Source organism: Equus asinus, chromosome 17 (genome assembly GCF_041296235.1).
Source record: "Equus asinus isolate D_3611 breed Donkey chromosome 17, EquAss-T2T_v2, whole genome shotgun sequence".
Taxonomy (NCBI): domain Eukaryota; kingdom Metazoa; phylum Chordata; class Mammalia; order Perissodactyla; family Equidae; genus Equus; species Equus asinus.
In genome coordinates, this window is record NC_091806.1 from 42,279,155 (window position 1) to 42,303,478 (window position 24,324).

At 59.7% G+C, this 24,324-nt stretch overlaps 2 protein-coding genes across 3 annotated transcripts in view; one reads left to right on the top strand and one right to left on the bottom strand.

Moving 5' to 3' along the window:
• Nucleotides 1-15,653, top strand: part of FLRT1 (fibronectin leucine rich transmembrane protein 1) — a 79,761-nt gene extending 64,108 nt beyond the window's left edge. Inside the window, exon 3 of the mRNA XM_070488058.1 lies at nucleotides 9,461-15,653. Within this exon, the coding sequence (XP_070344159.1) occupies nucleotides 9,510-11,534 (2,025 nt within the window). The 5' untranslated portion in view covers nucleotides 9,461-9,509 and the 3' untranslated portion in view covers nucleotides 11,535-15,653. The remainder of the gene's footprint in view (nucleotides 1-9,460) is intronic.
• The window catches only part of MACROD1 (mono-ADP ribosylhydrolase 1), a 146,194-nt gene that overhangs the window by 95,410 nt on the left and 26,460 nt on the right, over nucleotides 1-24,324 (bottom strand). The gene's annotated exons all lie outside the window — the stretch shown is intronic.

Here is a 24,324-nt window from a genome sequence, read left to right on the forward strand (position 1 = left end):
GCCGTTCCTGGAGTAAGCTGCCCCCACCACGCCCCCTGCCCTGGTTGGGAGGTCTTGCTTCCAGCCACTCTGAGTTCTGCCCAAAGCGGGCAGCAGTGAGGCCTTGGGGAGGCAGGACCTTTAGTGACCTTGGTCACTGGCCATGGCACCTGCTGCCCTCCAACAGGAGGGAGTCCACAACTCCCCTCCATCTGGCCTGTCTGTCCCTACCCTGGCCAGGAGGACCCAGGGTGGAGTTGATCCAAGGCCCCCACCCAAGGCCCTGCTCCTGCTGGCCCTTGGGCATCATCTGTTCTGGCTTCCAGTTCAGCCCCTTTGTTGGTGAAAGTGGCCTGAGGAGCCCAGAGACGAGGCAGTGAGTGCCCCAAGGTCACACAGCAGGCCGTGAACGTTCCCTCCTCCTTCCTCCCTCCCGGTTGGTCGTGGGAACCGCCAGCGCTGGGTCTAGTGGGGGGCAGGGTCCCGCATGGGGGGCGGGGCCTCCTCCTCCCCGGCTCCCAGGAGGCCAGGAGGGCGGGCTTGCTCCTCCCCAAACACCAATCCCGGGCCGCCTCTAGCGGGCGGCGCCCTGGGCAGGGCAGGGAAGCCCCAATTCATTACCAAGATGGAAAATGACACTTCCGCGCGCGCTTCCCCAGGAGAGGGGCTGATTTATGACTGCGCCAGGGCCCGGGACATTTGTCAGCGCGGCGCGGCGCGCACGCCGTCTGCGGGGGCATTAATAGCCGTGTTATTAGCCACCGGCGTGAAAGATGCCCTGCGGATCGGCTATTTGCTGTTATTTATTATAAAGGCGCGCCAGCCCGGCAGCGGGGCCGCGAGGCGTCGGGAGCGCGGAGCCCGAGCTCTGCCCCTGCCCAGCGGGCGTCCCCTCCCCGTCCCCACCGACGCCACGGGTGCTCACGCCCCTCCCAGCCCCGGGGGGGTGGGTAATTCCTGGGGCTGAGGCCGAGCTGGAGGGGCTCAGCCGGCTGCTGCTCGCCAGACCTGAGCCCCAAAGATTTACGCAGATCTGCTCGGCGCCCCCTCTCTGCCTCTGATCAGCTTCCTTCCATCCCAAGGGAGGAAAGCAAAGACGGACAAACCGCGCTGTGGGGGCAGATGGAGGGGCAGTGTGACCTTGGGCACGTCCCTCCCCCTGAGCGTGCTCCCCTTTGTGCACTGGGGTCTCGGGCTGCACAGGGCTGTGGCCCCCTGGGAAGGAGCAGCGTGTGAAGGCTCAGCGTGCAGCAGGTACGCGGCCTCGCCAGCTCCGGCCGTGAGGGGCCTGCCCTCAGAGGGCCAGAGCGGCGGGCAGTCAGTGCCCAGGCTGGAGGAGGATGGAGGGTCCTCTGTCCTGGACCCATCCCTTCCCCTCTCTGGACCTCAACTTTCCCTCCTCTGTAAAAAGCGGATGATCCCCGAGGTCCTTTACCGCCCAGATTCCAGGGTCCTGAGGGTGGGTTCCACCCCAGGCATATCTGTGGGGGTGGGAGGGAGGGGGCCTCTCAAAGAAAGTGGGGCCAGCCTCTGTCTGCAGGCGTCAGACCTACGGCTGGGCAGTGCCAGGCTGGCCACCCCCACATCAGAGGAGACGAGCGGGGACAGCCAGGGGTCTCGCCCGGGGTTGCTCCCTCTGGGGCTGGGGATCGATCACCCCACTGGGCAGCTGAGGGGGCAGGTAAGATACCTGGCAGGGGAGGAGCACTGGACAACGAGTCTGAGGCCTGGGTCTGTGTCCAGCCCCTCTTCCACTTGCTGCACAATTCAGATCAGTCTCTGTGCCTCTTTGGGCTGGCGTGGCGAGGACACCCGGGTCATCATTACCTCCTAGGGTGCGGCTGAAGGAGGCTAGCCTCCCTCTTTTCTCCCACTGCCCGGTCCTGGGTTTCAGGTTCTGGGGCCTCCCTTTTGGCGTCTCCATTCATTCATTCATTCATTCGTTTATGAGCACCACCTGTGCCAGGCTCTGTGCAGGCCAGTGAGCAGGACAGAACGCATCCTGACTCGTAAGAGTTTACATTCTAGTGGGGGGGGGGGGGGTTGGGCAACCAACTCGTGATAAATAAATAGGGGGTCTCGCTGGGAGCAGGGCCTACCTGTGGAGGATGCTACACAGCTCCTGGGCACCGCCCCCCCACCACCCCGCCAGCCCCAAGCCTCTGCTTTATTCTCAGTAAGCAGTACCATCCCGAATCTGTCCCAGTCGCCCAGCTCCCCTCTCGGCCCCTGGCTGCCAGGATCTCGCTGGCTGGGAGAAGCCCCCGCCCTCTTCTCTGGGGCTGTCACCAGCCCTGTCACCTAGGGGTGCTGCCCTCTCTCTTCCTTGCTCCCAGCCGCCCCCAGAATAAAGGCCCTCGGGCCGCTCTCCTGCCTTCTGAGATTCCCCTGGCCTCTCCTTTTTCCTTCCCAAAAGGAACTAAGCCTCAGTCTAGGCAGTTTTACTAAAAAATGCACACAGACAGACAGAAATATCAGGGCAGGAACGTCTTATTAAATAATGCCAGAGAGAGAAAGAAACAAAATTACATGTGTCTCCTTTCATCCCCCCACCCCCTCCTGGCCCTGAATAGTTTAATATCGAACACTGTTATCAATATAATTAACCTCCTCAGACGCGATTTTAAAGTCTTGTTTTTTAAAGTGATTTGCATTTCTGAAGTTCAGGACATCCCGCTGCCAGCCCCGCCCAGCCGGCCCACGCGGGGAGGTGAACTCGAGGCACTGTTGTAGTGTATTTGCATACCTGTGTGCAATTACCGCCGGTGATAACAGCCGATGCATAATGCATGCAGCATGAAATTAGAAAAATAATTAACTTTAGGTTTTAAAAGCATCCCCACCCCACCCCCCACACATTACAAGTTCTTGATGGCACCAGGAGAGGAGAGGAGAGGCGAAGGTGTGCAGGGCAGGGTTGGAAGGGCCTTGAGGGTCACGGCATCTGGTCCCCTGCCCGTGGAGGTGTCTCCGGTGGGCCCCGACAGGCCAGGGCAAGAGCAGCCCCGGCGGTGGCCTGAACAAGGGCTCGGAGAAGTCCCAAGTCCCTCTCCGGGCCCCCAGTTCACATCTCTCCCCAGGCCTGTCCCTGCCTCTCAACCCTCCTCCCTCCCTCTCTCGGCTTGTAGCTGAGCCCCAGAGGTAGTGCTGGCTGCAGGGGTGGGGGCAGATGTGGGGCCCCTCCTTAATTTAAACACAGGTTTGTGGGGGACCCAGCACAGGTGTGGAGCTCCCTGCCTGATGGGAGAGGCCCCTGCTCCCTGTGGGCCCAGGGTCCCCCTGAGGCTGAGAAATTGCTTCAGCCCCTAGGCTGCCCTGCGCACCTCGCCCCTGCCCAGGGACCCTGCTCTGCCAGGAAGGGCCTGTGGGCCTGGCACGGTTTAGGGAGAACACAGTGAATTCCTCTCGCTGGAGGGAGGGGCTGGGAGGATGGGCTTCCTTCTGTCTGAGCGAGGCCCAGCTCACCTGTCTCTGGCCTCCCTCTTTCTCAAGCTCAGCCAAGACAGGTGGCTAGCCATCCTGAGTGGGTCACAGGAGGACCCTGGGGTCCCTCCTGGGACAGGGTGGGGCAGCTCCTCTTTCCTAAGCCACTGGGGTCCATGCTGGGCTCTCTGCACAACCCCTCCCTTGTCATCCTCCCAGGAGAATCGGGTTCACGGCAACATGTTACATATGGGGAAACTGAGGCCCAGAGAGGTGTCATGGCGGGTCACACAGCTGGGGGCCGGTGAGGCCAGATTTGAACCTAGCCCTGTTGTCCTTTCTCCCTCTCTAGTCCACATGCCTCCTTCATGGCATCCGGAATTCTCTGATCCCTAAAGTGGGGCTGAGACGGTGCCTGGCACTTTCGGGGACCCGGCCTCAGGATGTCCCCACATGACTGCCTTCGCTGATGAACAGGAAGGCAGGCCAGGGCTCAGAGGCCGGGGGAGGCCTGTCCAGTCCTCCCTCTCCTGCCTGGGACCCCCAGCTCCTTCCAGAAATGTGCCCCCTCCCCTGCTCAGCCCCTGGTGTGCTCACGTCTAACTGTCCCCCCCCCACCCAAGGAGCCTGGTGCCATCCCCACCCAGCGTGCCAGGGTCTTGGGTCCTCCAGCTGCCCCCTGCAAGCTGCCGTCACTCCAACTCCCCTGAGAGGACCCCCCCGAGGGCCCTGGGCCTCTGGCAGCCCAGCGTGATGGGAGTTGGGAAGATACCGGGCAGGGCACTGGGAGGCCAGGGGTCTCCACCAGGGAGGCACTGCCATCCAGATGGTAGATATTTACAGATGTTACTTAGCACCTACTACCACCGGTCAGATGGGTGTGGGAACAGAGCTGGACACGGACTTAGCCTTGTGGAGGGTCAGGGAAAACTTCGCAGAGGGGGCGTCTCAGCTGAGGGTGAGGGAAGGAGTAGAAGCTAGCCTGGAGAGGCATGAGTCGGGGAGGGTGTGTTGGGGTCCAAGGAGCAGCAACAGCACGTGCAAAGGCCCGGAGAAAGCACAAGGGAGTGTGGGGCCTTCAGGAACTGGGAGTGGACTGCGTCTCAGAGTTCCGGGGTGACGGAGGCAAGAGCAGAGTTGTGGGCCCCACCCATTCACATCCCCTCCCTGGGCCTGGATGGCCCCCCATAAGGGAGGGGCTGGAGCAGCCTGGCGTCACACAGGAGGGAGCTGGCGTGGAGGAGCCAGCTTTGTGTGGCCTGGATGTAGGGTCAGTGCTTCCACCCTAGCTGCTTGGAGGTGGGACTCAGCATGTACAATTTGACGGGGGTTGGGGGGGTGGGGGGCCAGCATCCTAGTGACCGACAAGGAGTCCATGCCAGGAAGCAGCTTGGCCTGCAGGCTCCCATCTACCCTGAAGGCACGGCAGGGGCAGGGGCCCGAAAAAGGGGTTCCTGGAGAGCAGAAGAAAGAGACAGGCAGTTAACACAGAGCCTAGACTGGTGTGCCTGGGACAGTCACAGAATTACAGCATCTTTTAAACCTCATGCATCCGGTACATACAGATTGCGCTCATAAGTATTATCTTCATGCATATTATCTCGCTGACTCCTCAATAATAAGTTCTCCTGTAAGGGAAACTATTAAGACCACGTTTATAGATGAGGAAACAGAAGCTCAGAGAGGGCAAGCAACTTGCTCAAGATCGCACAGCCTGGAAGTGGCAAAGGCAGGACTCGAACCCAGGTTTCTCTGTCCTGGAAGCTGGCAGGAGCTAGTGACTGATGGAGAATGCCACGAATGATGGCCGAGGCGCCCCCTCGGCTAATAGAGGTCTGGATACCTTCAGTCTGAGCCAGCTCACTGCTCCCCTCCCCTGCCCCCCGTGGCACATGAAGGTTCCTGCTGTCAGTCACAGAGTTGGCAGGTCATAACTCGCACTGCGCTGAAGTCTGCGGGATCCAGGCAACAGTGACAAGTCACCCCGTAAAAGACGGGCGATTTACCAGGTTTAACTTGATGGCCACATAAACCATCAGACACAACAAAGGAATAAAAAAGCTGCCTGGCACCCAGGCACTTAAAAGCCTCCCAGTGAGGTATGCTCTCCTCCCACCCCGGCCCCCAGGCCCCGCCCCACTTTCCTGGAGCAGAGGGCTTAGCTTCGTGGCCTTGGGGAGGGGGCGGCCAGGAAGACTGGAGCCAGAGATGGATGAGGCCTGCAGACAGGGGAACGGTGAGGCCTTGGGTCCCTGCCTCCCAGGTGCTTCTTGGTTATCCATCAGGCATCTCTGAAAGGTGCAATTTAGACTCTATTAGGATGCTGGGGCCTCTGGAGGCTGAGGGCTGTGGCCATGAGCAGAGCGGGCACCAGGAACTGATGTCCATGCTGCAGCACGCGGTGGCTGGCCTTGGCATTGACCTGAACGAGTCTGCCCCCTGCTCGGGGCCCTGCTCTGGGATGGCAAGCCTGGAGGCCACCCACATCCCTTGTGCCAGGACTCAGCAGCTGATAGACCAAGGAGGGTGTGTGGCCTCTGGCCAGATGCTGGGGCCCAGGCAGAGGCTCTCCTGGGCTCATATTTGACCCCTGAGCCCAAGGCAAGGTGGCCTTCGAGCAGGCCTGTGCCTTCCTGTCCCCAGCACCTGCCCTGGCCCTGCCTCTGCTCACGAGCAGCTTGAGACGGGACCTCCAGGCTCCATAACCATGTGGCTCTGGCTCCGTGCAGAGAAAGGGCAGCTGGAAACCTGGGATGGCTGTGACCTTGGACGGGCCCCTCGCCTCTCTGAGCCCCAGGCTGCTCAGCTGTAAAATGAGACTGAGGACCTGTGTGTATGTGACAGGTGGACCCAGGAGAAGCATGTGCCCGTGAAGGGGGATGGGTGAGGCCTGGCTGGAGGGGTCACCCTCACGCCTGGGTTTATTCCTGTCCTCTGAAGGCTGGTGTGTCCGGGTCTGTGCGACCATGCGCTGCCTCGAGCCCGCCTCTGGTGTACTCTGCGCCAGTGCCCTGCCCAGTCCCGGAAGTAATGAGAGGAGGGAGTCAGTGGTCGGATGAGGGCCGGGCAGCCTTGGATGCCCACGCTCCACCTGGATTTACAGGGTGACTCTCTGTGCCGCTGAGGGGAGGAGGGCCTGGCGACCATGCCGCAAGTCTCCGGCTGGGAGATGAGAGGAGAGGAGCGAACAGGGCTGCCTGGTCAGGGAAATGAAGACCACAGCCAGGGCCAGCCCCGTGGCCGAGTGGTTAAAGTTCCGTGCGCTCTGCTTCGGCGGCCTGGGGTCCAAGGGTTCGGATCCTGGGTGCAGACCTACTCCACTCATCAGCCATGCTGTGGAGGCATCCCACACACAAAGCAGAGGAAGACTGGCAGGGATGTTAGCTCAGGGCTAATCTTCCTCAAGCAAAAAAAAAAAGAAAAAGAGGAAGATTGACAATGGATGTTAGCTCAGGGTGAATCTTCCTCACCAAAAAAAAAAGATGACAGCCGAATCCACGGAGAGCCAGGAGCTCATGGGCAGGAAGCAAAAACCCCCTCCGAGTCCCAAGGGGCAGGATGTGGGTGGGCTCGTGGGTGGGCTGGGGCCAGGCTCCAGGAAGCAGTCAAGAATAAGCAGCCCAGTGTCCTCGGTCCCTCAGCCCCTCAGCCAGTGGCCACTGGTGGGAGGGGGCTTGAGCTGCCTTCAGGGGCCCAGAGTGTCCGGCACAGTCCATCAGCCCCCTTCTCCCAGCTTCCAGTAGGACCTCGCCCCCCCCGGCTCCGTGCACAGGCCCTGGGTGCTCTTCCCCCTTGCTCTCATGGCTTCCAGCCAGGTGCCCTCGACCTGCTTGGGTCCACCTCATGGATGAAGCCTCAGGCTGTGCATAGGCTCTGAGCGGGTGAGTGCCTTAACTGCGGGCAGAGCCCCAGCTCGCTCCAGAAGGCCTTGGAGCGGCCCAGCCAGCTGGGCAAAGGCCCTGTAGACAAAAAGGGGCAGAAGTGCACGGGGGGGGAGCGGCCGGAGGCACCCTGCTTTGTTCAGTCTCTCTGTGCCTGGGTGGTCACAGACGCCAAGCCACACCAGGCCCACGCAGCCCACAGTCCCTGCCCTCAAGCATGCCGCGAGCCTAGTGGTCAGGACTCTGGCCTGTGGCCCAGGCGGCCTGGGTTCCTCCTCGCCACTTCTCAGGTGGTCTTGAGTAAGTTAACACTTCTGAGTTTCCATTTTCTCATCTGTTATATGGGAATAAGAAGGGCGCTGATCTCAGGTTTGCTGGGAGGATTAAATGACTTAAATATTTGTAAAGTTCTGGGTGAGGTCTTTATATAGCGCGAGCTACCATCCCACCAGAAGGAATCCTAAGTCACTAGAACAGGGGCTGGCACGTGGTAGGTGCTCAATGAAGATCTGTTGAGGGTGCCTGGATGGACAGATGCATGAATGGATCAGTGAGTGGGTGGGTGGGTGGGTGGATGGAATGGATGGATGGGTGAATAGATGGGTGGGTGGGTGGATGGATGGATGGATAAGTGAGTGGGTAGATGGATGGATGAGTGGGTGGGTGGGTAGATGGATGAAGGGATGGATGAAGGGATGGATGGATGGATGGATGGGTGGATGGATAGATGGATGGATGGATAGATGGATGGATAGATGGATGGATGGATAGATGGATGGATGGATAGATGGATGGTTGGATGGGTGGGTAGATGAACGGGTGGAGCAGAGGGAAGCTCCATATCTGGCATCAGAAGATCTGGTAGGGAAGGGGACATCTGAGCCAGGTCCTGGAAGGTGAGGGAAGAGCAGTTTGCTAGATGGAGAGGATCAGTCCAGGAACAGAGAGGGACAGAGAAGGGAGGAGGGTTTAACATGGCTGAGAAACAGAGACGCTTGGTCCCTGGGGCACAGGAGTGAGGTCCCCTCTGACTCATTCGGTGAGGGGGGTCCCGATTCTGCTCTGCACACCAGCGCCGCCCTCGGCTCAGACTCCCAGAGGCCATCGTGTGCCACCATCAAAAAGCCTTCGTGAACTTAGTTATCGGGCAGACCTTTGCCAGCTGCATGAAGACGCCGTTCCCACTGAGGTTGAAAAGATAATTTCTCTTTAATTGATTTTTTTTACCACTACGAACAGTAAAATAATGTGAGAAAGATCTATGCTGCAATTTTTCCATTTGTGAGAACCGAAATTACACCTTGCAGACAATCCCCTCAGAGTGTGGATCCCTCCCTTCTTTCATTTGTCCCATTTCTTTAAATGCAAGGAAACAGAAGTTTTTTTCAAAGTAGCTGAAAGTTCGGTGATTCAGGGTGGGCGGGGGGGCAAGGTGTTGGAATAAGTCCCCATACAACACAGAACGCAGAGCTAAGATGGGGACCTCTGACAGCCAGAGACTGCTGTAAATCCACACAAGAAAGCCGTTCTGTTGACGCCTCATCCTTCCGTCTATAATATGCAGGAGTGACAAACAGGACGTGTTGTTTTCACACCAGACAATGAAGCTCCTCGCTCTCCCCGGCCCGCCGGTGACGACGGCAGCGGCGGCGGCTTCTTTCTTGCAGATGCTACTGACGCCTCCCTTTGGAGCTCGCAGGCCTCCCCGAAACAAGCCTTCCCTTCAAACCCTGGGTCTGAGCCAGCTGGGAACGTGTGGTCCCTGTTCCAGTGAGAAACAGTGGCTCTGAATCCATAAAACACGCACTAAATACCTCCCGTCAACAGTGACCGGCCACTTTTAGCGTTAGCCATAAAGATGGGCTTAGTGGGTAATCTTGAAAGAAGAAAAAGAAACTTCGGCATGGCGCTCACTAAATAACCTCCCCCGAGGCTCACATCACAGTCCAGGAGGGCGGGCAGCGTCTGCTCCTGCGAGATTTAATGTCAGCCAGGTGTCGTTCGAGGCCCACCCCAGCCCGAGCGATCACCTGTGACGTAAGCTGGGCACAGGACGGGTCAAGGTGCACGCACCTCAAGACTCGACCTCTGCTCTGCGGCCCCGGCTGCGGCCACCCCTCGGTGGCAGGAGGGTGGGCCCCACGACTCTCACTGCATGTGTCTTGTTCTCCTTGCAGGTGTCGAGGCTCCAAGTCAGGTGTGGCCGGGCTCCCGCAGCCATCCACCATGGTGGTGGCACATCCCGCCGCCACCGCCACCACCACGCCCGCTGCCACCGTCACAGCCACCGTCGTGATGACCACGGCTACCATGGACCTGCGGGACTGGCTGTTCCTCTGCTACGGGCTCATCGCCTTCCTCACGGAGGTCATCGACAGCACCACCTGCCCCTCCGTGTGCCGCTGCGACAACGGCTTCATCTACTGCAACGACCGGGGGCTCACCGCCATCCCCACCGACATCCCTGACGACGCCACCACCCTCTACCTGCAGAACAACCAGATCAACAACGCCGGCATCCCCCAGGACCTCAAGACCAAGGTCAACGTGCAGGTCATCTACCTGTACGAGAACGACCTGGACGAGTTCCCCGTCAACCTGCCCCGTTCTCTGCGGGAGCTGCACCTACAGGACAACAACGTGCGCACCATCGCCAGGGACTCGCTGGCCCGCATCCCACTGCTGGAGAAGCTGCACCTGGATGACAACTCCGTGTCCACCGTCAGCATCGAGGAGGACGCCTTCGCCGACAGCAAGCAGCTCAAGCTGCTCTTCCTGAGCCGGAACCACCTGAGCAGCATCCCCTCGGGGCTGCCCCGCACGCTGGAGGAGCTGCGGCTGGACGACAACCGCATCTCCACCATCCCCCTGCACGCCTTCAAGGGCCTCAACAGCCTGCGGCGCCTGGTGCTCGACGGCAACCTGCTGGCCAACCAGCGCATCGCCGACGACACCTTCAGCCGTCTGCAGAACCTCACCGAGCTCTCGCTGGTGCGCAACTCGCTGGCCGCCCCGCCCCTCAACCTGCCCAGCGCCCACCTGCAGAAGCTCTACCTGCAAGACAACGCCATCAGCCACGTCCCGTACAACACGCTGGCCAAGATGCGCGAGCTGGAGCGCCTGGACCTGTCCAACAACAACCTCACCACGCTGCCCCGCGGCCTGTTCGACGACCTGGAGAACCTGGCACAGCTGCTGCTCCGGAACAACCCCTGGTTCTGCGGCTGTAACCTCATGTGGCTGCGGGACTGGGTGAAGGCTCGGGCGGCCGTGGTCAACGTGCGAGGCCTCATGTGCCAGGGCCCCGAGAAGGTGCGGGGCATGGCCATCAAGGACATCACCAGCGAGATGGATGAGTGCTTCGAGACGGGGTCCCAGGGCGGTGCGGCCAACGCCGCCGCCAAGACCACGGCCAGCAACCACGCCTCGGCCACCACACCCCAGGGCTCGCTCTTCACCCTCAAGGCCAAGCGGCCAGGGCTGCGCCTCCCTGACTCCAACCTTGACTACCCCATGGCCACGGGCGATGGGGCCAAGACCCTGGTGATCCACGTGAAGCCCCTGACGGCAGACTCCATCCGCATCACATGGAAGGCCACGCTCCCCGCCTCCTCCTTCCGGCTCAGCTGGCTGCGCCTGGGCCACAGCCCAGCCGTGGGCTCCATCACAGAGACCCTGGTGCAGGGGGACAAGACAGAGTACTTGCTCACGGCCCTGGAGCCCAAGTCCACCTATATCATCTGCATGGTCACCATGGAGACAGGCAACACCTACGTGGCCGACGAGACCCCCGTGTGTGCCAAGGCGGAGACGGCCGACAGCTACGGCCCCACCACCACGCTCAACCAGGAGCAGAACGCAGACCCCATGGCGGGCCTGCCCCTGGCGGGTATCATCGGGGGCGCGGTGGCCCTTGTCTTTCTTTTCCTGGTCCTGGGGGCCATCTGCTGGTACGTGCACCGGGCCGGCGAGCTGCTGACCCAGGAGCGGGCGTACAACCGGAGCAGCCGGAAAAAGGACGACTATATGGAGTCGGGGACCAAGAAAGATAACTCCATCCTGGAAATCCGCGGCCCCGGGCTGCAAATGCTGCCCATCAACCCTTACCACGCCAAAGAGGAGTACGTGGTCCATACCATCTTCCCCTCCAATGGCAGCAGCCTCTGCAAGGGCACGCACACCATCGGCTACGGCACCACGCGAGGCTACAGGGACGGCGGCATCCCTGACATTGACTACTCCTACACATGATGCCAGCCTCCGGGCCGCCCCCGCCCCGGCTCCCGCCGTCCTCCTGGTGTGGTGACGACGTGGCTTTGCCCAGCCTGCTGCCGTCCGACGACAGAGCAAGGAAAAGAAATTCCATGATGACTTTCCCAGCAGAAAGCAGAGTTTGGGGAGGGTTGATGATTTTGTAGAACACGACCGTGAAAAACGCAATTTTTTTTAAAGCATAGAAGGCAGAAGGGGGATTTGACGCAGCCGAAGACATAATTTATACGGAATTATGCCAGCTGAGGAGGGAAAAACTAAAAATAATATTGCAGGAAGGGTTGGGCCAGGGTTTTATTTTTTTTCCCCGAACTGGAAAGATACTACCTGGACCACATCTGTGTGCGCCTCATGGTCTGTTCAGGGCCGTCACAAAAGAACCGTCAGAGGGAAGCAGCCACCACCAGAGGCCCCACGCAGCTCTCGCTGCCGGCTGCTCGCTGGCGACGACGCGATAGAAGGTTTTCAGGCTCCTCACAAAGGAGACGGGGAAGAAAAGGTCTTTCGCTACAGAGATGCTGTCCTGAAACCTCTTCCGCGGTTCTTTCCATCTCGTTTCCCTTCCAGATTTGCAGAAATATCGCGTCTTTCAATGCATCCTTTGAACAACAATGTAGTCGATTAAAAAACACTTTCTTTTCCCGTGCTGAAGCCCTCTTCGTTTCCACGCACCGTCCTCCTTGGAAGCCCCCTGGGAGCGGTGGCTTTCCTGGGAGGTGCATCTATTCACCTGTCTCTCTCCATGTCACCTCTAAATACAGATGGGTAGATAGAGCCACATATACGGTCCTCACAGTACTTCTTGGGTCAGTTCATCCAATTTCCTGAGATGATAGAGTCGCGAAACCGTTGCTTTCTCCTAGAAATCACTGAGTAAGTAGACGAGGTGTGTTGGGGATGGCAGTGGGAGCGGGGGATCATGCTGTTGCTACAGGTGGAAGTGTGTCTGTCCTGGGCGGGTGGCTAGGGAGACTCCGGGCAAGGATGCTTTCTATCTGATCCTATCTCAGGTTGGCCGGAGCTGGGCCACGCTCCTTTCTGATCCAGAGAAAAGCTTTATTTCACTGCTGGTGTCCTCATCTCTCTCTCCCCCGCACACAGATGCGATCACCCCCATAGCTACTTTCTGAGCGTTTGCTCTGTGCTCTATGCTTCCTCCTGGGATGGGTAATTGGTACAGGGATGGGTTTTTTTTTTTTTTTTTTCGGGATCAGCTGATTAGACCTAATGGTTTCCATGGCTGCTCAAAACAAAGCCCAGAAAAGACAGGAAATTCTCAGAAGTGCCCTGGGAGATGACACCCCCCCCAAATGCATGACACCCCACCATGCCCACTCCTGGGCCTCTGCTCCAGAGAAAGAAGCTCAGACCTGTCTCTAAAAATGCCAGCCACCAAAAGGATCCCGACCGGGCTCCTCCAAAGAGTTAAGATTTGATTTCCTCCCTCTGGAATCAACGTTGCCATCATTTATCAACCGACAGTGCAGTGTGGCGAGCCATGAGATTAAAACGATGGTGAAATAATGACAGCAAATCTGGAAAGAAGAGAGGCGCGGTGCCCGGGGTTCTCATATCGCCTGCATCCCAGCACTGGGGGGACGCGGGTCAGCGTCTGTCAACATGCCACTTGTCCGGCAGTGGGGAAGAGCCACGTCAAAGGAGAGAGGCTGGTCTGAGAGCAGGGACGATGAGAAGGGGTCCAGCTCCTGGCGGGGGCGTTTTTAAAAGGCCTCGACTGCTTTGACAAAAGCCAAAGGCAGGAAACGAGGCTGAAGAGCAGTCACAGGGCCACCGTGACAGGCCCCGGGGCCGGCCACCCGCCACACATGAAAAGATGCTACTGGTCCTCTCGGTGAAGAGGCAGGGGTTGAAAGAAATGGACACAAGGCCCGTGTGAGAGAGGTGGAGAAGAGGCAGGGCCCCCATCGCCAGGCCAGATGGATGGCCTTGCCAAATGAGGAATCCACTCCCCAGCCCCAGGGAGGGGCCAAGGGGCACGGACACGTTTCATCCTAAACTAAGCCTTTTTTCCCTTTTCCCACTTGAATCGTTTTCTCAAACAATGAGGCCGGGAGAGAAATTTTTCCAAGCCTTAACTCCACGTCTGCATAGAGGTCGCCCTCCTTGGCCGGCAGCGCCCCAGACACAGGCCTGTTCCAGCAGCTGAGGGAGGAGCCGGGGCCCCGCTGGGCGTGGCCAGGAGGAGAAGGTGCACGAGGGTGCAGGGCACTGGCCGGGGGACAGAAGTCCGAGGTCTCTGCTGTTTCTGAAAGGGGGTCTCACCCCTCAAGGCACTACTCCTGCCTCTGCCAGTGTCCCAGGAAAATCGGTCCCCGGCCTCCCCATTGCGGGTCACTAAGTCCGTGCTGCCAATGTGCTCGTCCCTCACCTCACTCCAGGTCCTCCTTTCTCTGAGCCTGGTGGGATTTCAGATCATCCCTTAGAGGCTAGGAAAGAATCTGGGGATCAGCAGGCAGCCCCATACAGTGAGAGTTGCAGGCAGGACAAGCGGGCCAGAGAGCCAGCCTGTGCCAGCAACGCCCTCCAAGACCAGCCCCAGGTGATGAACTTCCCTCCCCTATAGCACAAAGCAGGCCCGGGCCTGCCGGGGCCTGAAGACCACAGGGGTCTCCCGCCCTGGGCTCTGGTACTGATGGAGCTCAGGCAGGGGCGCCCCGCGGCTGGACAGCTCAGGCCCCGCCTGCCTCGCCACAGTCATCCAGCCTCCCGCCAGTGTAAATGCTGAAGATGGCGAGACACAGCCGAGCCAGGGCCCTGGGGCCTGCTCTTATCTTTCCTGCCTTCAGCATCCCCACATCTTCCCAGGGTCCTCTCTGAGAGCGGGCCCCCAAATGTCTGCTGCCTCGCCTCACCCCAAACCAGGGAGGGGCCTGAAGCCAGGTCCACTCTGAAACCCCATCCCCTCCCGGCCCAAGTCCTCCGAGCTGGCCGCGTGACACGAGAGAGAGGACATTCCAGGGCGCCCAGCCTCCCCCACCCCCTAGAAGCAGGTGAGGACCTGGACCACCACTTCTGTCTAGAATCTCCCTTCTGTGGGCGGCTGACCTGACCGGCGCAGCCTCTAACTAGCCAGAACGACCTCAGTGGCCTCAGCGTTGATGCGCGCATTTTACAGCATTTAAGGCAGATTTCAAGTTAAAAAAAAAAAAAGCCCACGACACTTCTTTGGATAAGTGGTTTACCCTTCGTGGTAATTAGATGTGGTGATTGGGATCTCTTTTCTATTACATGGCAATTTTCCTTTAAATTTCCCCTAAAAAAAAAAAAAAAAAAGGCAAGAGAAGGCCGGGAAGACAGGAGGCAGGCGCCCGAGAGTCATTTGCATTTTGCGAATGAGGCCTCTTGTAAGCTCAGCTCAGGCGTGGGGCCCAACGTATGGAATGCTTAAGAGATTACTAAGAATAAAATCTATTAATTAGTCATACTCAATTCCGCAGACATCATGTGCATCCAAAGCCTCTTTGCTTCCCCTTTCTCCTTCTCTCTTCCTCCATCTTCTCCTCTAAATTGGCTCTGGCTTCCTGGACCGCCTCCCCGGTAACATGGCGGCCACGTGGCTGCCTAGGGGGCCTCCCCACCCAGGGCCGGGATGCTGGGTTTGGGGCAGGAGCTGGGGCACCGGCTCCTTCCCACTCTGGGGGATGCTGGCAGGGGAGGTAACAGCAGCTGGGAAGATGGCAGTGCCTGGGGGCCCCCAGCTTCCCCACCCAAAGCCTGAAGGCCTCGCCTGCCTTGTGCCTATCCTCCCTCCCTCCAGCCTCCTCCTCTTACCCCTAGGGTCCCTGGAGGTCCTCCGGCCCCAAGAAGGGGAGAGAGGCCAGGCTGAGAGTGAGGAAGTGTCAGGGAGGTGCAGGGAAAGCGCATTCCGTGAATCCACCTCCTCTATTTCCCCTTCTGTAAAGTGAGGGTGGGGTCTAGCTTCACCCCCAAAAAGCTGGGTGCTCCACTGACTCTGGAAGGTTCTAGATGGTCCAAGGCAGGTGATGGAGGCCCAGAGTGGGAGGGACAGGCCAGGTGAGAGATCCCTGAGGGGGCCGCCTGGGGCCAGGTAGCGTGCCCGGGACCACATCGGAGCCCCCCCCCCCCCCCCCCCCGGCACCCCTTGGAGCCGAGGAGCGAGGGGAGGACGTCAACCCCCCCCGCCCCCCCCCCCCGCCCCGCCAACGGCAGCTCCAGTCCCAAAGCCAGCCCACTCCATCCAGAAACCCACTTCCTGTGGAATGCGCCGGGGAGGAGCACAGGGCTGCTGAGCATCACGCTTATGAAAAATACAACAGGGAAAATTGGATGCGGCAGACCGCAAGCGCCTGGGCTGGGAAGGCACCCAGGAGGGGGCTGGGGCGTTTGCTGGAAGGAGGGGCCTTGCCGGTCACAGCGGCCCATGCCCCCCAGGGCCAGATGGTGCGCTCAGGGCCAGGACGCGGCCAGGGTCAGCTGTGGGCGTCCCACGCGCCCATGTCCCCTCCCCGCACAGAAATCGGTGCAGGTGATGGGCCGCGATGCCTGGCGCTGGCTCAGTGCCAGGGCGGGCGCTAACAAGCAGCGCACAGCCCTGCACAGGCTTCCAGAATGCAGACAGGAGGCATCTTTTTCCTTAAAAAAGGGATAAAAAGGCTCAAAAATGCAAATCATTGCTGTTTACAACCAAACGAGTCTGCTAAATTGATTAGGAGAGAATAAAGTCCTCGAGGTGAAGGGAAAGGGAATTTTTTTGCATTTTATGAACCTGCCCCCAGTGGCTGTGCGCAAAGCAGGGGTTTTCTGGGCCTAGCTAAGGGCTGCCCCTTTGCAGCCCCCTGAGGGAGCTGGGGGTCTGTGAGGGCCCCCACCACCACGGCCAGAGTCCTCAGGGGTACTCCGGCTCGCCAGGGCCTGGGCTCGAACACTGCCCCCCCCCCCCCCCCCCCCCCCCCCCCCCCCCCCCGAGAAAGCAGTTCTGCCTCCATTGAGTGCCTTGTGATGCTGAGGGGGAGGGTTGGTCGCATGGCCCACAGGGGTCATTCAGAAGCTGTCCCAGCCCCCAGCAGAGACTCTGCCCCCGCCCTCCAGATTCCATGGGCCTTCAGGGCTGAAAAGCAAGGGGAAGTTGCTGGTCCAGTCACTTAGAGAGCAGGACTCTAGAACTATGAGCTTTTCTGCTTCCTTTCTGTTCCAGGGCGGGTCTGTCTCTGATCCGTTCTCTGCAGCCAGTGAAAGGGAAGCAGGGCCAACTGTAAAGGGGAAACTGAGGGTCAACAAAGAGAAACTCTGGCCCAGCAAGGAAATCAAGCAGTGTGCTCTCCGTCACTGGGAGCATTCAAGCACTTGATGTGAATGTGGCAGATATTTTCCTGACTAAGCCAGGGCCAGGTTTTTTGACTAGAAGATCCTGTTTTCCACCCCTACTTTATCATCCCCCAGAACCCTGGAGGAAGATATTAAGAGATGTTCACTCTGCTGCTCAAAATGACCAGTGTCCCCTGAAAATGCCAGGGCAGGGCCATCCCACAGCCAGGCCGCGCAGCCCGTCAAAGAGCTGCCTGTGCCACCAGGGATGCTACAAAATCCCCATCCTCACCATCTGTGAGGCACCGGGAGAGGAAGTGCAGATATGCGATCCTCCTGTGCTGGAGTCCGGACAGGGAGGTGGGAGGGTGACCCCCCCACCACCTGCAGCTGGCTCGCCCAGGGCCGCCTCCAGACTGCACCCTGGACCTGTTCTCAGTGCCAGGGCCCCTGCCCGCTGAGCATCCTCCGCCGTCCCACGGGCTGTTTTTCCAACTCAACACGCTCAGCGCTGCTGGCTCCATCCATCCCAGGCGGCGCCCGGCTGACGGCTGCCTGGGGCACTTTTCACTCTGCGTTTTTAAGCATTTACCACTTCTTTTGAAATGTTCCAAGTCGTTGCCTGAAATACCCACATTTGCTTCTTTAAAAACACACAGAAAGATTCCCTAGGCTCTTGACTCCCCCTTCCTTTATTTTTCCCCCTCCCTTTGCATTTTAATATACTGTTTTTCTCTGGTTTCCGAAATTCCATGATTGCGGGGGGCAGGCCTGATTTGTCACCATGAGGGGGATTTGCAGGTGTGCCCAAGAACCCCGATGCCACAGGGCGGATCTCCAGCCTGGGGGCGGCTCTGGCCCTGCTCCCAGCAAAGAGCCCAGGCCCCGGTCTTTTTGAGACCAGTGGCTGCTCCTCCCACCCCTGGTTACTGAAATGCCCAGCTTGTGCCAGGAGGGCAGTGTGGGCACACTGAGGGCACAGGGGGCCCTGTGGGGGGCTCACCAGGCCCCCACTTCCTAGCAAAGCCAGCCCCTGAGAAACGGCAGCCATCAGAGCCACCACGGAGCCCCGGTCCCTGTCCTTCCCATACTCATCCATGCCGCCCACGACACCTGAATGCCCAAAAGGCCCAGCCCAGGGGGTCCTTGCAGGAAGGTGTTTGCCGTCACGGCCCCTAAATCTCTCTATGGCTGTCAGGGTGGACGGCAGCTCAGGCAGGATGCCAGGTCCCCACGCCCCTCCGTGGGGGTCACTGAGGCCCAGCACAGCCCCTGGCACACAGGGCTGCCCAACCATCCCTTCTCCAGCTCTCCTCTCACTTCCTCGTCCTCCTCGCTGGCCGTCTGCCCCGCCCCCCCGGGGCTTGGTGCAGAGGGCCCAGGCGGGTGTGTTGGCGACAGCCCTCCTCTCGTCCTGCACCTGCCCCGCTGGCAGCCTGGCACAGTGAGGGCTCCCCTGGCAGCTTTTCCTCTGAAGCACCTCATTCTGCTCCCCTTGGACCCACCGATCACCAGCTGTGAGCCTGATGGGGAAATCCAGCCACATGGCGAGATCCGGCGGCAGGCCCAGGTGACTCAGTTTCCCCTCTCTGAGTGAACCTCAGGTGGGCGACATGGAGGGCAGAGAACTGGGTGTCCTGCCTTGTCTGACGCTCCCACTGCGAGTCCCCAGGCCTGAGCCACCCACGTGGAGGAACTAACCTGGCTTTCTCTTCAAGACAGAGAAAAATAGACGGACATGAGCTGACAATCAAAGCCATGGGGAACATGGGGCTGCCACACCCCCTGGAGCTGGGCAGTCGAGGGCGCCTCTCACCTGCCCTGGGCTGGCAAGCTCGCAGCGTGTCCCAGAGACCGCCCACCTCTGCCTGGCCTGGCTTTGGAGAGGTTCTGGGTACCCAGGAGGAAGATACAAAACCCTAAACTAGCCTTAGATTTTTCTACCCGACCCAGCACACCACCTGCCAGCAGGCCAGTGGCCCCCGCTGAGGAGCCCGCCTGGCGTCCAGGGCCGGGCGCCAGGCTGCAGCATGCGGGGTTTCTTCCAACGACGACCCTGGTGCCTTCCAGCTCATAAAAGGATGCTGAGAGCTGTGGGGAGGAAGCTGGGCAGCCCAGCATTTGAAGTTTGTTATCTGAGAGGGAGGGATGGAGGGAGACGGGGCTGAAGGTTGGGGGAGGCTGCGGGGTCGTGAGCACAGGTGAGCCAGAGAGATGGTGCGATTCCGCTGGCTGGAGGGCTCCGCTAATGATGAACGTCAGGAGGCGGATGTGAACACAGAGGCAGAGGAAAAAAGTAAACTAAAGGAACCCCGCTCAGAAGCACTGCAGCGTGGATGTTTTTTAAGAGCCACCGACAGCAATTTCCTCCCCGACGTTAAAAGGTTATTTGTATCTCCTTTGGATTGTAAAGCGTTTTAGAGTCACCCGGAGCTTCGCTCAGTATAATCTGCTCCTGGTGGTCTGAGGAAGAGGAAGAGGAGGAGGAGGAGGCGTCCTCGGCCAGACCCTGGAGAATGGGGTGGGTCCCTCTGCTACAGAAAGCAGGGCGCCCGGCTAGCCTATGGCACAGGGAGGGCAGGCCTGGTCTCTCACAAGCCTGTGACCTAGGTCCCGTCTGCCATCCGAGGGACCCCTGCCCGGGCACCCCTGGCTTCCCCTGTGCCTCGGCCCTTCCTCGCCTGCAGAATCACCCCCACAGGGCCACCCGGCCTCACTCTCCTTGTCTTTTTCCTTTTTCTCAGAAGGGCAAAGCACTCCTGGGGGCCGGAGTGATGGGACCACCCCCGCTGCTGCCCGCTGCCCTCTGAGACCTGGCTGGCTGACCCAGCCTGGCCCCAGGCCCTCCTGCCTCACTCCCAACCTCACCACCAGACGCGGGGGGCGGGGGGGGGGGGTCGGAAAAACGAGACACACCAACACCCACCACGACAACACAAACCAAAGTGCTCTGCGAATCGCCCTTCGGCCTCCTTCTTGTAGGTGCCTTGAAACCTCAATGTCGAGATGAATGTGATAAACTCTTTGGTCCTATTTTCTGTTTGTCTGTTTTCATATAAAATGTCCAAGTCCACTTGCCTTGTTCTTTCTTGAAATAAATAGAAAGATTTAACTTTTACAGTCATCTCGGCTGCTGACTCTCAGCTTGGCGGCCCAGCGTGCTGGGGGCCAGGTGTCTATCGCACACAAGCTCTCTGATGCCACCCCCCCTCCCCCGAGGCTTTGCCCCAAGGTCAGCCCTGCTGTGGGGTCCACTGGCACAGAGGTGGTGGCCAGGGAGGATGGAGAGGGACTCTGGCGTTAGGATGTTCCCTGGGGCAGCGCTGGAACCAAAATAACGATTCTGCTGCAAGATGAAGGGACCTCTGACCCCATGCCACAGGCCCCGGGGAAGGCGGACCACCAGCTAAAGGCAGACTCTGTGAGGGTTCCCACGTGGAGATGGATTACGAGCTGTGGATTATCCCATAAGAGGCTGCAGCAGCCCTGTGAGCGCCCAGATAAGACTGGGGCTGTGTGGGCCTGGGGATGCGAGCCATTCCCCCCGCAGACGCCCCCCGCCCCCGCCCCCCTCTCCCCCTATCCCCTAGCCGCGCCCACTTCATTCACAGCTCTCTGGGCTTCAGCTGATCTCTCCCACCCCAAAGAGAGGAGAAAGGAAAAAAATTATTTTCCATGAGAACAATAGCGTTTCTGCTAAATTTAACATAAAACAAGAACTCATTACTTCTGCCTTAGATCGGATGGCACATCTGGATGCGGGTTAATGAGTGCTCCCCGATATTCTAAAGGAGCAAGGTTATTTCTCAACATGCGTTGTGGGCCCGGTGGGGTGACAGGGGCCCTCTGCCCCCACATCTCCTGTCAGGCCTCCTGTCCCGCCCGGCTGGGGGCAGGAGCCAGCCCAGAGAGGCCATTCTGATGGGCAGCACGTGATATGGCCTGCGGGAAAGGACCGAGTCCATTCCTCTGACTTCCCAAGGCCACGCACAGTGGGTGCCCAGGCGGCTGCCTGACTCTCACCCGAGACCCGTTTTCCAGGGCTGCCAAAGGGATCTTTCTAGAACACGGTCAGCCGGCCAGTCAGTGGCTATTTACTGAGGGCCTACTATGTGCTGAGGCTGAGGCATCCTTCCTGGGATGGAGGCCCTGCCCTGGTTGGGCGGGGGGCTGCTATCTGGGGAGGCACATTTCCACTGAGGATGTTTCTGAGGAGGAGGAGGAGGAGAGCAAGGGAGACGTCCTGAGGTGGGGCGGGAAGGCAGGTCGGATTCTGCGTCTCCCCCGTGAGCACAAGACCCACCTGCTGGCCCAGCCTCTGGCCACACCACATATGACGCATTCCCCAGCAGGCCCTGCCCCATCTCGGCTCCAGGTCTGTGCCGATTTCTCAGCTGGGATGCCCTGGAAGGCCCTGGAAAGTTCAACTCAGGCAGTCCTCTGGAGATGCCGCCCTCCCGCCCGGCCCCTGGGCCCCAAGACTCTGCTGGTCTCTCGCCTGCTCAGGTAACTCACCGGGACCCCTGGCTGGCAGGTCTCACCTTCCACCCCTTCAGGTCCCCAGAGGGCAACGTGTGCAGAAGGAGTGACTCAGTAAACCCCAGTAAATCCATCAACCAGTCGATCAATCGATCCATGTTGGGTCCAAGAAGGATGACTTTCCAAGAGCGGTGGCCCTTGGCAGCCACAACATCCCCGTAAGGGAGACGGTCCTCTTCTCCCCTCACCCTCTCCCAAGGGCAGAAGGAGTACGGTCAGGGAGGCGGCACGGCGGGCCTGCCCCCAGCTCCCCTCGCCCTCCACACGCTGGCGGCAGCGCCACCACCAGGTGCCCGCTCGGCTCTCTCCAAGCCGGGGCAGGAGGGCTGCGTTCCCAAACTGTGTTCCTCGGCCCCTAGAGCTAACAGAGGTTGTGCCAGGAGGGTTTCACAGTCACGTGTGTTTGAGAACCAGTGGATTAACGCCACTGCTGTTCTTGAGGGCTCCTCAGGCAGGATCTTGGAGTCCCTCGGAACTGACTTAGACCCACAGGCTCTACCACTTGCTCCCTGTGCCTCAGTTTCCACTTCTGTAGAGTATGCGCATGGGAATAGTGCCCTGCTATTATTTTTACCATCATGACAGCATCGACCCTGCTAATCTGTGCTGGAACCTCCGAGGAGGGTGTGTAACGCTGGGTGTTCCTCTGATTGTCCAGGGCATGCAGGCCACCATCCCTGGCACAGCCCCCGGGGGTTTATCCAGCATCCCTGGCCCCAGGCACAGACCCACATGCTGAGCCGGCCCGCATGTCTTGCAAGGAGGCCTGGTGTCTCAGCAGAACCCTCGGGGCAGGAAGCGAAGCGCCCCCGAGTCTGGCACAGAGGAGAGGCGTCGGAATGGGATGGGAGCTGTTCCCCAAACCACCGGGACCACAGCCCAGTCTGTGGCCTGATCTCCGAAACCTGCATAGAGGATCTCAGGCTGACCCAAGCTTCGGCTTCAGGAGGACAGGTGGTGGGGATGGGGCCACCTTAGGTTTTAATAAGTGCCCAAGGTGGTGGAGGCGCAGACAGGGTTGGGACTCACAGGAGGGAGTCACCAGGACCCTGGAGGAGGTACGGGGGATCTGTACCTCAGGTAAATGGAAGGAAGACCCTCCAAACATAACTGACCCTTTCTGGAGCGGTAGGTGGTCTGAGAGGTAGTGAGCTCCCTGTCCTCAGAAGAAAGCAAGAAGAGCTGGCTGGTCCCTCAAGAAGGAGTGAGTTCTGGGTGATGGAGGGGACTGACTGACCCTGAAGCGCCCTTGCCTCCCTACCATGTCTTCAGATGGACCCCAAGAGACGGGGTGGTCCCCCCACAAACCCAGGACACCCGCTGCTGTAGCTCCTGCCATGCCCCATTCCAGCCCAGCAGCTTCCAGCCCTTTCCTTCCCAAAGAAATCTCAGGATGCACATACCCCTGAGCTTAGGGACAGGTGGGAGGTAAGCCCCCCGAATTGCCGCCCTGCCGCCAAGGGGCACCCCCAGGCCCGGGGCTGCTGCTTCTTGTTTCCAATTCCACCTGTTTTGTCAAACTCAGGACTAAAAGTTCCAGCTCAAGCAGGAGAAACAATGAGTGACCGCAACCCCCCTGGACCTGGACCCTGCTCTGACCCAGCTACCACCGGGTTCCAGAAGCTTCCCTCCGCCTGCTCCTACTTCCCAGGAGGGGCCTCTGGCCTCACCCAGCATCCCAGAGAAGAGGCGACCAACCCTGGGGAGGGTCCAACACCCCAAACCACACCCTCACACCCAAGTTCTGTGGCCGATTCTCAGCGCCCTGCTTGGGAGGTCCACAGGATCCGAGGTCCCCCAGCCAGCCCCGAAATGCTGCCTCGGAGTCGCGAGGGAGCTCGCTCATCCCTTCCAGGCACCCAAAGCAAAGTGTGCTCCCCGGCCCCCCTTCCCTCCCCCGCAGCCCTGGTCCTCTTGCCGGCACCTGCTTCCCGACCAGCCCGCCACCCCTCGTCCGGCACCTCTGGAGCACCCTCTCCTCCCGCGGCGGAGGAAAGAGGCTCTCTTGAGCCGCTAACTGACAGCACAAATGAAATCCCGGCGCTCCCCCCCGGAGATTTACAGGGGAAATGCAATCTTATTTGCACTGCTGCCAAGCCTGGGATGCGATGAAATGATGCCTCGAGAAGAGACCGGCGGCTCCTCGCGGAACCGGCTGCCTCGGAGACGGGCTTATTAAAAGCCACGGCGGCCACATTTCAACCTGTTTCAGGTGTTAAGTAATTTACTGCCACCCAGAATTCAGTGGCAGGTTTTTATCCTTTTTATATTTCTGTGGCGCAGGCGGGGGGGCCCCCCCGAGAGGTCCCTGCACAGGGAACCGTGGGTCTAAACGCTGCCCCCGCCCCAGCGCTGCGGAGGGACCTTGGGGAGCAGGGCCCTGGGGACAGCAGACACCCCGACTCTCCCCAGGGTTACGCCAGGCTTGGCCAAAGCCCAGAGCAACAGGAGGGAAGATCTAAGATCCCCACCCCACACTGGGGGGCCCGGTCACCCCCCCAAAGACCCTGTGGGCATTTCCCAAAGGCAGCAGTAGTGTCAGCTCAGTGGGAACAGAGACCAGCTGTCTCTGGACCTGATCGCCACCCGCACGATCAGCAAGTCTTTACTGAGCATCTACTGTGTGCCAGGCCCTGCTCAGATGGGGGACACAGCAGCGAACAGGATCCCAAAGACCCCTGCCCTAGGGAGCTCACATTCTGCTGGTAAGTGCCAAATAAGTATCTGTGACTGGTTGATTAAAGTCCCGGAGAAGCAAACAAAATCTTAAAAGAAAAGAGGCAGGCGTGGGGAGCGCTGGGGGCAGGCCAGGAACGGGGAGCCCCCTTTACTGAGCATCTATCTCCTGCTCGCCAGTCGCGGCCAGCGCAAGGAGCAGGGACCTCCCTCCCGTGTCACAGACCCATGCCATTCACTGCTCCGGAGCACTGGGCGGTGAGGGGCC